The 14,863-nt window shown below is 32.3% G+C and overlaps 1 protein-coding gene across 1 annotated transcript; it reads right to left on the bottom strand.

Moving 5' to 3' along the window:
• Positions 1-4,215: 4,215 nt before the first annotated feature.
• Positions 4,216-14,570, bottom strand: LOC146532705 (popeye domain-containing protein 3-like). Its single transcript, XM_085196560.1, has 8 exons — positions 14,302-14,570; positions 14,106-14,164; positions 13,625-13,709; positions 12,895-13,076; positions 12,505-12,636; positions 9,941-10,048; positions 5,750-6,047; positions 4,216-4,722 (listed from the first exon to the last, which is right to left on the bottom strand). The coding sequence occupies exons 1-8, from the start codon at positions 14,429-14,431 to the stop codon at positions 4,499-4,501; spliced, it is 1,218 nt and encodes a 405-aa protein (XP_085052686.1). The 5' UTR covers positions 14,432-14,570; the 3' UTR covers positions 4,216-4,498.
• Between the last annotated feature and the right edge of the window lie 293 nt (positions 14,571-14,863).

Below are 14,863 nucleotides of genomic sequence, written 5' to 3'. Positions count from 1 at the left end.
GTTGTGGATTCGGTTCCCATTTGGGGCAAGACAAAGCTGAGTCCCGCCACTCAACACACAATGCCTCGGCAATCGTCGAGAAGTGGAGAACGAAATTGTCTTAATGGGAACAGAGTGTCTCAATATTAGGTTCCTGTGTTCGCACTGTCTACCCTGCTATGTGCGAGAGAGCATGAAGTTAAAAAAAACTCTTCTGACTCCAATAGTCTTGTGTGTCGAATCTAACTAATTCTAATAGAAAGTTAAATTAGTACAAGTTGGTTGTAGACTTAAATCTATAATCAAATGGATGTTTGATTCATCTGAATAGATGAAGAATATTAAAATTATTAAAATGAGAAACGCATCAGCGTTTATAGGTTTTCTTTACGACACAACATAATGATATTGTACTAACTTTATTAATATTTTACATTATATTATTGAACAAAATTATTTGAAGCACGTTTTTCAATTTAAACAAACAAGTAAGTATATAAAAAATACAAACCAAACTTTAAAGCTCAATCTCATCAAGCTCAAAACAAAAGCTCTCTGCTCGCAAAATAGTCTAGTGATTAGAAAACTTCGATTTAGACCGACATGACTTTAGCCTTAAATCGATCAGTTCAAAGAAACTCACCCTTCTCGTAATAAACATAGCTTCACATAAATCATCCATTAGAAAACAAAGTACAGTAATATTAATGGGTTTTTGTTAGCTCATATTGGAAAAAGTGAAAATAAACATTGTCATATATACCTTTTTTTAGCATCACAGTAGTCGAGCCTAGTGTTAAGACACTCCGCCCCCCACTGACTGTAATCCTGAAGGCATTGCGCGTTGAGTAGCGGAAATCAACACCGCGTTTTACCTCGACGGAGCGAAGAAATGAAAATATTCAATATTCATTTACTCAAGTGGGAATCGAACCCAAAACCGGCGGAATTACAGTTACGCCCTCGTGTTGCACGGATGGCCTCTTGTCATACATGTATACCTAATATTACCACCGCAAGAGGTCATAAATTCATATAAACATTTGCTCCGGCTTAAGGCACGCTGACCTGCGCACGTGTAATTAATTTTGTGGTTTGAAACTTTGTCATTATTATATGACGTGCATCGTCATAGTTAGGATTTCGATTTAACCGTTGTACACCACTGAAATTAACAATGATGTTGTTGATAGTAATAGAGGTAAATTAGTTTAAGTTGTATGTGTTATTTTTCGTATTATATATATAAATGTGTTCGGTATTTAAAAAAGTAAATAAATTATTTAAAGTATTTAGGTAAATTTAAGAAGATGGACTTCAATTGTCTCCTGTAAATTACACATTTATTGAATAAATATCGATATAAGTAGGTACTTTTCAACGAAATTTCCTGAGCAAGAAACTTTTATTATAATTAACTTAGGTACCTATTAATAAATTTGCTAAATTTGACTGAAAATACAATTTATTTATAGTGCCACCTCACCTGCTAGGTAAGTTAATCTGCCTTTAGTGTCTAATGTATGTGTCACATGTTAGTGTTGAGTGTTGACAGAGTTAAATTGCCTCGCCCGTGCGTAACTAATCACCATCTCCTGTCGTACTCGTATGTTCTATAGTTCACCGCTATACATCATTTGTAAGACATAAATAGGAACTGGTTATAAGATTGTAGGTGTTTAATTAAACTAATATCGGAATATTTAATAATTATAATGGTATTCCTTCCTCTTTGCATTTACCTTATAAATGTTAATTCTAATCAAATATAATAATTATACTAATATTAGTTTTTTGTCATCAATTATCATCTTTCCCAGTTATTATTTAATTTTTAATAGCATATCGCTAAGGAATGAGAAAATGTTAAATAATATAGCAAACATTAGGTTTCTTCCTACTGAAAAACATTAACGTTTGTCTTATAAGCTTCACGTTGAATCCCGCACATAGCAAGGTAGGCAGGAGGAACCTAGTGTTAAGACACTCCATTCCCCAAATTCCGCCGATTTTTTCTAGGAATTGCATGTTTAGTGTCGAAACTCAACTAAGCCGAGCTTATACCTTGATGCCGGTGCGAAGAAATGAAAATATTAATAAATAATAATTCATTTCTTCCAGTGGGGATCGAACCCGCAACAGTTACGTTACAGTGACACTATTGTGCTCCTACGACGGCCTCGGTAGGTAGTATGTACATAAATATACCGAAATTCTCATTTAGCCAGAAAATATCTTGATGTTTATTAAATGTATTCCCCGTAATCTGTTTTAAATACTAATGGATATTGCATAGCCAAATCCCCTATGTGAATATTCCATCACACAAATTCCATATTTTTAATTATAGACCTCATAATGTTAGGAATGATTGGAGCTTTTTTTAAAAAGAATCGTGTTAGGGGATTTTACACTCAATTTTTTTACGAAATTATATTATTTTTCGCACCCTGCTTGTTTCTTTTCTACTGTTTGTTCCGAAATGATTGTTTCAATCGCCCACAATCGCATTGAGTAAAAAACATTTTTTGAAATTCTACTCTTCTATTCTACGTATAAAATAATAATATCTCTGTAAGATATTGTTTATATACTATACTATATCTATATATATATATATATATATATATATATAGATATAGTATAGTATATAAACAATGCGCAGTGGTGTGTACCATGTAAGTATATACCTATAGATATATATATATATATATATATATATATATATATATATATATATCTATAGGTATATACTTACATGGTACACACCACTGCGCACATAGAGTAATGGATAGTGAGCGGATAACTCAATCGGTTCCAGTTGATTGATTGGTTCCACGCCCAAACTGAGAGCTGACGCAGCGCACTGCTCATCAATAGTTTTATATTAATAAAATAAAACCCTTTTACTAAATTTGCTATTATTATCGAAAAAATAACTAGATTTCAAACAAATTAGGCTTTTTTGTTTTTTTTTTTCAGTTTTACAATGTATCCCGCATTTAGCAGGTGAGGCAGAGGGAGCCAAAAATTAAGATACTCCGCTCCTCACATTACGCCAAATTCTGAATACATTGCGCGTAGAGTGGCGGAACTCAACCCCGCGCTATACCTCTATATTGGAGCGAAGAAATGAAAATATTAAATATTTCATAACCTCGAGTGGGAATCTAACCCACAACCTGTCACGTTTATAGTTACACGCCGCTGTGTCGCGATTGGTCTCATCTAAAGGCCTTATTTAACATATTAGTGTAATTTAGTTCATAAACCTACGCTATAATATAGCGTATTCAAATAAAAGTTATCCTTATTTTCGGAATTCAAAATAGGTTAATGTTTATAATTAATTAGTATTAAGCACTCAATCGGGGCTTTCGTTTATAAATTTATTTATATCTTTAAATAACTTTCATTCCTACCTATGTAAAATGTATTGTTATGAAATACAAAATAATCCACTTCATTATTACTAAGAATTTCTTCATATAAAAGTAATTGTGCCTAGTATAATTAATGTTACAAGAATGTTAGTTGCTTTAGATTTATTTGTTTCACAATCACGTCCACAATAGCTCTACGAATAGCCATGGTATTTGCATAGAAATAGATTGAAAAGGCTCTATTTGACTATTATATAACTCCTCTTTACATAGAGTGGTGGCGAACATGGTAAAGCTTTTTGAAACGTCTACTTTATACATATTTTACTTTATATAACACTTGCTAGGGGGCTGTCGTGCCGAAGTGGCACAAGTGTGTGACTGTAAACACGATGATTGTGGGTACGATAACCATTCGGGGGAATGAATTAAAAGTAATATTTTCATTTCTTCTGTTCATTTCTTCTTCTATAGATATAGAGGGAAAATTAAACAACAATAAAATTATATAAAATAATTTAATTGAAATACGAGATCATGTACACATTTATGTAGCGTTTAATACAAATAAGCAAAATATAAAAATATTTACTATTTATCTAAATTAATATTTCAATTATTAAATTACTATAGTTAAATAAATACATCGATGTTACTGTTTTACAACATTGTAGAACCTTATAATTTATAACACAATGTCCTAGAAACAAAACACAATTTGAATCTATTATTTCTGTATTCAATAAGAATATTATCAGAAGTCAATGCCATATTAGTTAGTATTAGTTAGTAAGCAAAGTATGTAAATATATATATATTTCAGTGTTAGCCACTTTACAGCTATGACATTAAGATACGCATAGACTACGACACTATAAATCTAGTGTCTCTGTATGAACACGAGTGTCTCTTATTACACTCGGAGGTAATTTCCATACACTTAGAAACTGACACTACTTACACACAACAAAAAAAACCATACTTAACAGACTAATGTCTGACGTTTATGTCGAAATTTCTGTCGTAGTCTATTCGTACTAGACAAAAAATAATTTACATCTATTACTCTAATCAGTAAAAATAGTATCCGAGGATGAGGCCATGCTCATATTAGAAAGCGATGTATGTATTTGATGTCAGTGCCTCAAGTCGTCGTCGGTTTCAACTGCTTCACAGCTGTGGTATTTGGAGGAAGTGTCGGGACAGCTGTCGGCTATAGAAATATCATCGGACGACCCAGTCGGTGCTTCGTTACAAGCAAGAGGAATTAATTCTTCATCACCATCAGAGTAGGCACTCGCTACCCCATTGCGTTTTGTTAGGTTTAGGCCCGGATTTTCGTTGTCTTTTGACCAGTAGCCTGTTAAATAATTGTCGCATAAACAATTTATATAGATGTTGGCGTCTAATTAAGAGTCTGACTAAACATTTTATATTGGAAGTATAAAGTTATTCATTGACAAAATGTTTACAATTGGGATTTATATCTCTTTTGTCTGATAACAAAATACGACCTTACCTATACGAAATTTATAGTCGATAGGGGGAAAGTAGAGAATTTTTCAATTTATCTATTTCTCGTATACTCTCGTATTAATAAAAAAAAAGATAAAACAAAAAAAAAACAACAATATAAACTTAATCTGTTTTGCGACATTCAAAAATGTAATTCCAAAAATATTTTTGAAATGCTAAGTTACTCTTTGCAGTCCTTAGTAAAAGCCTTACTCGTGAATTTCAATTTAGGTTAGCTATAGCACTAAGAACTGTGTCAAGTGATTTTTCTTTCAGTGTCAATAGAATTAACAAGACCATAATTTAGTTTTCACTTACGCAAATTTCGTTATGGCTGATAGCCAAGGTTGAGCTTGTTGCAATTACTATTTTTTAATTAGGTAAAATAAGCTTAAATATTATAACTTGTCACATAAATAACATTTGGAAAAGTATATAGTGCATTAGTATGAAATTGTATATAACTTACAAAGTGCTATAAATGGTCGATTTACTGTTATTATAATAAATGTCGATGTAATGGTTTAGAAATGTTAACAAACGACATTTTACGTCAACGATCAAAACTATAAGATAAACCCAAAATACAGTAATATTTTGAACGCCATAATAAAAAGAACCAAATAGAAGAGACCACTATTGTGTTAATTATTTAGTAGAATATTGCAAATAAAAATTACATTATTCCATCATACCATACTCAACTAAGGTACGTGTCATAGTGTCAATTCTAAAAAAAAAACTCATTACACATTTCTTAGAAATGAAAAATAATATAGTAAAAATGAGCTGTAAATGAATGAAGATATTAGAACCAAAAATGGCTTTAATGGTTTTTTTATGCGCATATATTGTTTTTAGTAAATACTCACTCGTTCTTTTCTCGGGAGGCACTGGTTGCACCGTAGTCGGGGGCGGGGGCTTGTTCGCCGACCGCAACCTCCTAGGACTCCTGGCCAAAGCGTGAGATATGCTCGGCAACCGTATATCTAAATGAGCACCTCTCTCAGTAACTATCTTACTATTCATTGCGTATAATTTCGTGGTTATATCGCGTGCTATTAGTGTTGTTACTACGCACGCGAGATACGGTTCCTTTACGAATAGGTATTCGAGGGAGCTACGCTGCCAATACACGTATCGACAGGATGATGCGGCTACTATCGAAACCTGTTAAACCATTAGTTTATTATATTAACAGTAACAGATAGACATACACGGTTAATTAAATGCAGGATAGCGTAATTAGTGAGGCATTCTGCTTGATTAGCTGATTAGCTTATATTAATAATTAAGTACCTGGACGCCAGGTGCGTCTAAACGCTTGCGGTTTCTAATAGCTTATTGGACTGTTTCTATAATTTAAGAATATATTAATATATTTTTTATTTCCTCAGCTTCACGCTGGACACCATATATAGCAGGGTAGAAGAGGGAACTAAGTGATGGGACACTCCAATCTACTCCAATCTCCAATTCCGAGTGGCGGAATTCAACGCCGTGCTTTTGCCTTAATACTAAAGCGAAGATATGAAAATATTAATAAATAATAATTCATTCTCCCAAGTGGGAATCGAATTGTGCCATTGCATGGCTGACGGCCTCTATATATTTATATAAGTACTTAATGTTAAATATGAAAGAAATTATTAAATTTCCTCATTAAGTTTAATCTCTAAAACCATCAAAAAACTAACAAGAATAAGTGAAAATTATTTATTTTCTGCTATAAATTGTGTAAGCAATTAGCTACTCATAATTAACTAGTAAAGAAAAAACTATTTAGATTAAATCTACGATATTTCTACAAGAAAATTATAAAGAAAAAGAGGCCAGTGAGAGCTCAAGCTTTGGACTGTAAAAACGACAGGTTGTGAGTTCAATTCCTATTCGAGGAAATGTAATATTTAATTGTATGGATTTCTTCGCTCTTGTGTAAGTTAAAAAAAGACAAAAAAATATATAAAGGTAAACGTTTCAACGTAAAACAAAATAGCAAATGTTTCTTTCGTGAATATTTTTGTTGTGCATCGATAATTGCAAAGCAAATGCTTACAGTAAATTGCCCTAACAGTAGTTCGCGATAGACAAGCAATTTCACAGGTACCTAATAAGTCCACGTCGGACATGGTCGAAGGTGTTTAGAGTTCATCGATATTTAACCCAGTTTCTTGCTTTTATAGGCACTTCGCCTTTTATATAGCTGTATTAGACAACAATTAGGTCACCGGAATGGGGTGCGCTTCGTAAAATCTTACTATGACGTATGCGCTCAATTGTTAATAGAAGCCATTTTATTAGGTACTCCTTAACACGTTTAAGTTAAGAGCTTTTGCAATTCGTTTAGGTATATTTAGATATTATTGACACAGGGGCAGGGGAACAGGGGCACAGGGCATTTATATTTTCCTTTCTTCGCTCTGGCACCAAGGCAAAGGCTCGGCGTTGAGTTACGTCACTCAACATGCAATGCCTCGAAAAATGCGGCGGAAATTTGGGAATGTCTTAATATTAGGTTCCCTCTGCCTACCCTGCTGTATGCAGGATGCAGCGTGCTCTTTAAATTTTTATTTGTACTGTAAACATGTAATATCAATAAGTAAATATATTCATAAAATATCGTGATGTTATTATATGTAGGTATAAGCCACGTGTATCGGGTGGGGACAGCGGCGCACTTAGTAATTAATGTTTTATTGCACATAGATATGTTACTACTAGGAATAATTACTAAAAGGTATTTGTATTAGCTATTTCACATAAAATATGAATATAAACATTATATTTTCAATCAATATATTTTATAAAAATAAATAAAAACAAAATGATTTTCACGCTGTATCCCGCACACTGTAGGGAGGCAGAGGGAACATAGTGTTAAGACACTCCGTTTCCCACTTTCCGCCGAATTCTGGAGGCATTGTGTGTTGAGTGGCGGAATTCAACGCCGCGCTTTGCCTCCACACCAGAGCAAAGAAATAGATAGAATATTAATTTAAATAAAATTATATTTTATATGGTAATATAATCGATAGCACAGTATGACATCATATCGTAGGAGAAGGCTTTTTATAGTTACAACGTCACCATGTAACTGGGTTAAGTTATAAAACGCTCCCAGGCTTTATTTGCTAAGCCATCATTTATAATATTGCCTGAGAACGGACTCGGTCCACGCGGAGTAATAACGGTGGAGTTTTCCATTATTTAGCTCCCTTGTGGTTCTAACTTGAATATAGCAAACTTAGGGGAACATTACTATGAAATATTTACAATACATTATTGTTAATATGTTGGGTCCATAAAATCAATGTAAAAATATAATGGAAAAAATATTTCAGCCTCCCACAGGAGATACGTCTGCAGAGATGGAGACGATGGAGACGAGAGATGGGTCTGGAGATACTTCTTTGCAAAAGTTCACAAGATAGGTAGGTATATCTCTGTTATACATATTTTTAGCATAAATTAACATTAAAAAAAAAAAAATTATTAAAAATTTTAACCTTATATTTAAAATTTTTGCAATCGATTGAAGGACTCTACTGCCGGGTAGAGGCGGAATCTATATAGATGTTATGGACCTTTGTCAATTGCGTTGTGTTAACATTTCGCTAAAGGTCAGATGAAAGGCCAATAGAAATAAAAAAAAACTAACTTTAACAACGCATATTCGCGAATATGATATTTTCATATTGAGAGTCAGTGTTTACTAGAGTGTAATATGGGAAGGCCAAAATTTACGTTTTTATCAAATACAAATACTTTAAAAATATAATTTATTAAAAATTAGTTTAAATGACAAACTATTATTATGTTACTAATGTATTTTAATTTTTCGTATCGTTGGTCAGCTTGGTTTCTTCAATGAATATACCTTTAGATAGGTAAAAATTTAAACTTGACGTATCATTCAAGAGATGTATATGTCTATTTAAGCCCGTAAACATATAGGGCCGTCGTGGTGCAGTCTCACATTGTCTCATATTAAGCGACGTCTGTGAATTCGATTTCCACTCGAGGGAATGATTTACTTTCATTTCCTTGTCCTACTGGTAAGAAGATAAAGCGCGGTGATAACTTCTCCCACTCCAAACAAAAACAAGCAAAAGATGTCTCGAAAACATACAAAAATGGTCGAATAGAGTGTGAAATGAAATGTCAAGCTATTAGAAAAGTTTACACGTTACATACATCGCTTAACAATTCTATTACATAGCAGTTACATGGCGAGCCAATATAAAAGATTAACAGACGCCTACCAATATGTTACTTGTAGTATTAACGCGGCACGTTCGTAGCGGTGAAACATTAAAAAGGCTTAACAAGAGATAAGCTTATCAAAGCTTTACGGTAGCTTTCAGTTATCTATAGATATGCGGGTTTGTTGAAAATTTATGACAGGTTAACGAAAAAAGGTTGTCACTGAGTCATTTTCTTAAATGGACATAAAATTTGTAAATTATTTTTATTGGACTATTCGATGTTTCGCGCCTCAGAGTATTAAATTTAATAATATATACGAGTAAGATGAAATAAGGTCATTTAGTTTCGTAAAAGTTAAACATTGGGAAATATTTTTGGAACGTTTGTGAAGAATTCGTAAAATTATGAAGCTCAATTATTTTTATTATTAAACGAAAATAAGTACATTCACGGCTCGTTCGTAGTTTTAGTTTAGATTTCATTTTAACGCAGCAAATTTGTGTAAATTGCACCTTGTTTCCATATGATAAATAGTAGTTGGTTTAATGAATAATTCATTTGAATGTTATGACACAAAATAGATTCGTAATATTTTTGAAGACTAGAATATTCATTCTATATTTATTTTATTTTTTTTGTAATGGAGCTAATGCTCAGTTCACATAGTTTTGAGACTAATCGTGGTGCAGGAGTATAAGCGTGTGACTATAAACGCGACAGGTTATAGGTTCGATTCCCACTCGAGAAAATAAACAAGAATTAAAAAAAAACATATTGCTTAAAATGATTGAAATTAAATCTTTGATGTGAAAAAGTTTCTAATGTTATAAATCTTCTTGTATCATAATATAACATACCTTAAATTTTTCGTCAATTGTAGCTCTACTAGATTCAAATTCGGGCGAATCAAGAAACTCACAAGGTAATATCGGATGCAAAAATTGATGTCCACTCATAACGTTTACCTGTTAATTAACAAAACATTAAATCAATATTAAAAATACATAAATAACAGGAAAAAATATAAGCCATAGAAAAAGTTAATTAAATTAGACAAATGTTTCAGCTACTGTTTGCCTAATTTAACTATTCGATAATTTTCCGTTGAGGGTATAAATCGACGAAGCGCTTGCTTTGTTTGTTGTTACCAAAGCGAGGAAATAAATATGCCTAATTTCCCCCGAGTGAGAATCGAACCCACAACTGTAAACATTTTCAGCCAGACTCTATATCGCTTCACAATCACCACCTCAGAAATAATAGTAAATAAACTATTTTTAATCTAGTAGGCATTGTTAATATAGTGCTACACTAATAACTTTCCTATGTAACATATTTGCCCAAATCTCTCAACTTGATCTCATTAATATTATGTATTTACCGAACATGTAGAATGAACACACAAATAAATATTATGTATGTAAAATGAAATATATTTTTTATACGTTGAAAAAGCACGTTCGTGTCGTTATATTATCATAACGGATACCAGGTGCTCAGAATATATTATAACCCTTTTGTCAATATTTTGCTCTTAAAATAAATAACACCTGTATAAATAAATCATTTTATTTATAACAAAACAACACTATTAAGATTATATATCAAAAATTTTACATTTCATTCAAAGGAAGCTATAATTATTATTTTATCTCCACTTCACATTGTCATTTCTTTTAGATCTGGCAACCCTGACCGCAACGGCTCTATATCGCAAACATTGGCACGTGTACGTACAAAAATTGTTTTAAATTTCCCCACTATGGTAACGATCTGTGAAACAAGCCTGCAATTTGCATAATTCCCAGCCGTAACAGTGGCTCCGCCTAAGTGATTCGACCAAGATAACGGTAATGCTAATTCGTAAATACTTAATCAACAAGTACTTTGGAAGTTTTGTTCATTGTTAAGGTTCCGTACCACTAAAGAAAAAAAAATACCACTACGATCTACCGAATACCGTCTCTTTGACGTATGTCCGTCCATTAATATAATTTTTTTAAGGACTTATGGAGATATCAAGCTGAAAGTTGACAAACTTTTGGTGCAAAGAACAAAATAAACTCAATGCAACGCGTTTATTAAACTGTATATTGTATGAAATTTGCCACGTATTGAAAATTTTCCAAATTAAATTAATTGGAAAAAAATGTAATATAGGTAATTTATATCACATAACACATATAACAACCATCGCGTGATCGCGTGGAAGCATCAAGCTTTTTTAAATTAATATCAAATATTAGGTCTACATTCCCTTAGAGTACAGACCAAAGAAATTCAAGCTTCTAAGTCAACGTAAACAAAAGATACCAGTAGTTAGTTATACATCGTTTTTGTGCAAAAAACTACTTTGTATGGAATTTATAAGGAACTCCAGCGTAAACTTATATACTTATGAAATTTGGCAAGAGAGAAAAGTGATTGAAAATATCGATACAAATAGTTAAATGAATAAAAAAGGGGGAGAAATGGAAATTTATTTTTGTATTACCTATAGATGAACGCTATTACAAGCTTATAATTGCAGTTCATTTCATACAAAATGACAACTTAACAACTTGTATAAATTGTTGCGTTGACCAAAAACTCAGAAATTGGTGCGGAACCCTCGGTGGTTCAACTCGCACTTGTTTATTTATCAAATTATAGTTAGGTACTTTCACGCAAGTTACACGAAATGCTGTTATTTTAAAGTAAAACTGTTAACTTCATTAAGACATACTTTAACGTACAGCTAAATTGCTTTTGAAAATGCCATTTTCAAGTGCAATTTGTGAGTTACAAGCATTTATTTTAAGGAATCTTTGCTAAGGTTAATTAATTATGCATTACTTTATTGAAAACGAGAAAAAAACATAATGATTGAATAATAATTCTAAATGTAATGTTCCACTTTGACTTAAGTATACAACTAAAATTGAAAAATATTTCTATTATTAGAATTGCATCGACTCTTATAAGTTCATATTCTATAGATTTACATAAAATATATGTAAAAACACTCAAAGAATCTGATTTCAAAACGTGAATTACTTGTTCACAATATATTCATAGACTGTTTCATAACTGAGAAGAGTGAGCATTGCACGTGGACGTTCAAATCGTAAAAAATGCCTAGTAATAAGTGTACTCGTAGAGTATAGACCAATATTTGCTTACTAATCGTGGTATTAACAGTGGTATAATTTTGTAATGGGAAAAAATATTTTCATTTCCTCCCTGCGACAAAGCGCAGAGTTGATTTGAAGACTTGTTTTCCACTATTCAAAACTTAATGTCTTAAATAGGTAATACCTGGAGGGTGTTAACACCAGGTTACCTCTAACTACGCTGCCATAAAGAGGATACGGCGTGAGGCTAAAAAGTTATTACCAAAATTGATACTAAAAGATTTTCTATATAACTGAAACGTACATACCTTTCCAGAGAGTAATAACCCTAGTCGATCGGTCTTTGTAAGATTTTGCATCGCGTAAGCTTCACCCGCATGTAAAGACATAACATGGGCAAAGTCTGGTGACACCATTCTCTTGAATTGCAGTCTTGATACCTTTTTCAATTTTTTTTATTATTTTTATTTGCAAACTATTATTTTGATGTATCTACGAAAACTGAACAGAAACAAGTATCATACGTAAAATCATGCTTAAAAAGCCTTTTGACATTTATTAAAGAACCTTTTTATGGTATCATCGAATAACACTGCACGAGATTTGATTTTTTTTTACTTTTTTTTCAATTTCACTCGATCCTAGTGTACATATTTATGTATGTTTATAATTATTTTTATGTTCCTCAATAGACTTACCTTAAATGGTTCGAAAAGTGTATGGTAGACCTCTTCGAGTTCTGGGTCAAATTTGACAGGTCTCATTTCATATACTAAATATACTACTTGCGCTAAATTCAAAAATACGAATCCAAAATTCCAAGAGAAGGCATCCGGTGAACATATAACATGCCAAGCCCACACAGAATATAGCATAAAACCTGGAGGAAATAATACAGACATTTTAACTTTGTTAATATTTCCTTGATTTTATGAGGCCGTCGTGGGGTGGCGGCACGCTGCAGCATAACATAGAGGCGTTGTGAGGTCGATTCCCACTAAAAGTAAAAAGACACCGCAGAGTTCAGTCAGAGTTCTGCCACCCAACACGCAATGTTTCTAAAATTAGGACGTGCATAAGGCGCAATCTCTTAGCACTAGATTCCCTACTATTACACTACTAGGGTAGGCAATAGGCTATTGCCTACCCTGATATACGCAGAATACGAATATTTTCTTGCTAGCATAGTACGAGTAGGTATAGCAGTTATGACATCTGTCGCTTCCGCAATTTTTACACGTTTTAAATGAATTAATCGCGTAAATTTTGATATTCTAAAATATATTTTAAACACGCTTTATATTAGTTTTATTTATGAATAACAAAATATAAGCAATTAATCTCTTTATAACAATTTCATTTAAAACCAAATGTAGTTCATGATTATACATTATATACTAACAAATTGATATCGATAGGTCAACTTACCAAAAATTAAAATTGTATGCATCCATAGTTGACCTTTTTTAGTACTTGGAGCACAATAAGCTGCTACAAATAGCATATTGGAAAGCTGTAAAAAATGTTATTTTTATTAAACATAAGTATTTAATTATCATTTATTATATTAGTTCAAATATGAGGGTGTGACTATCACGCGACGGTTATGGGCTCCATTATCCCCACTCGAGGTAATGAATATGAATTATGAATATTTACATTTTTTCGCTCTAGCACCAATGCAAAAGGCCGGCGTTGAGTTCCACCACTCAATACGCAATGCTTTGAAAAATTGGGCACTAAGTAGGGAACGGAGCGTTTTAACACTAGGTTCCCCCTGCCTACCTCCTGTGTGTGGGATGCAGCGTGAAGCTGATTTAATACTGATTTATTTATTTTAGTTCAATTATATAGGTATACTTAGACTATTAACTAAGTCATCCTAAATATTAATTATAATACTGTATACCTGAAAAAGAGGATGTTGCGGAACTCTCCACAAAGGACACCAAGGCCAGTACCATGGTCCTAAAGATAAATATTGTTATTTTAACAATAGTAAGTAACATTGATCGTAATTCAACTCCACTATTAATAACAATGTTAAAAAAATATCATGCCTATAAAACATCATAAAATTTTAGTAATATTCATCATTTTCTTACCAGACGGCATGGTATAATTTATGGAACCAAAGTCTTGTTGTAATGTTCCGTTTTCTCCTGGCCATGAAAAATTGTATTGTCCTATCTCTAAATATTCGCTTTTCACCTCAGATAAGCCTCTATTAGACATTTTAAATCTTTCGATTTTCTTAAGAAGTTATTTATAGTTATTTTTATTATGTATTCGCGCCAAAATCAATATAATAACATGAATCTGTCAAAAGTAGTTCGATTTTTCACATTACACAATATCCGCTTTTCAAAGACTTTTCAATTAGACAGTTGCGCCATCTGTCATCGATTTAAAAAGCTTTTTTGTCTATGATATGAAATTTTGAAGTCAATGCGAATGTATTATAATAGCATAGAGGTTAGAAATAAGATTCTTATATGGTTAAAAAATTAGGAAAAATGTCAAGCAGTATGCTATAAATATTTTTTTCAAAATCCTTCCAGTATAGCGCTGGTATAGACACAGAGTATGGTTTGATTATAAATAAGAATATTGTAATTATAAACGAATATAAGTATGATAGAAGTATGCCGTGTTAAATAAAATATT

The sequence above is a fragment of the Heliconius melpomene genome, chromosome 13 (genome assembly GCF_056956725.1).
Source record: "Heliconius melpomene rosina isolate 202511_hmr_F chromosome 13, ASM5695672v1, whole genome shotgun sequence".
Taxonomy (NCBI): domain Eukaryota; kingdom Metazoa; phylum Arthropoda; class Insecta; order Lepidoptera; family Nymphalidae; genus Heliconius; species Heliconius melpomene.
This window is presented reverse-complemented; position numbering and strand designations above follow the sequence as displayed.

Excerpts from the sequence above, each read along its gene's own strand:
- LOC146532705 (XM_085196560.1), bottom strand. The coding sequence starts at position 14,431 with ATGTCTAATAGAGGCTTATCTGAGGTGAAAAGCGAATATTTAGAGATA. Across the intron at positions 13,077-13,624 it reads GCATACAATTTTAATTTTTG|GTTTTATGCTATATTCTGTG; the intron begins GTAAGTTGACCT and ends TATTTCCTCCAG. Across the intron at positions 10,049-12,504 it reads GGTTATTACTCTCTGGAAAG|GTAAACGTTATGAGTGGACA; the intron begins GTATGTACGTTT and ends GTTAATTAACAG.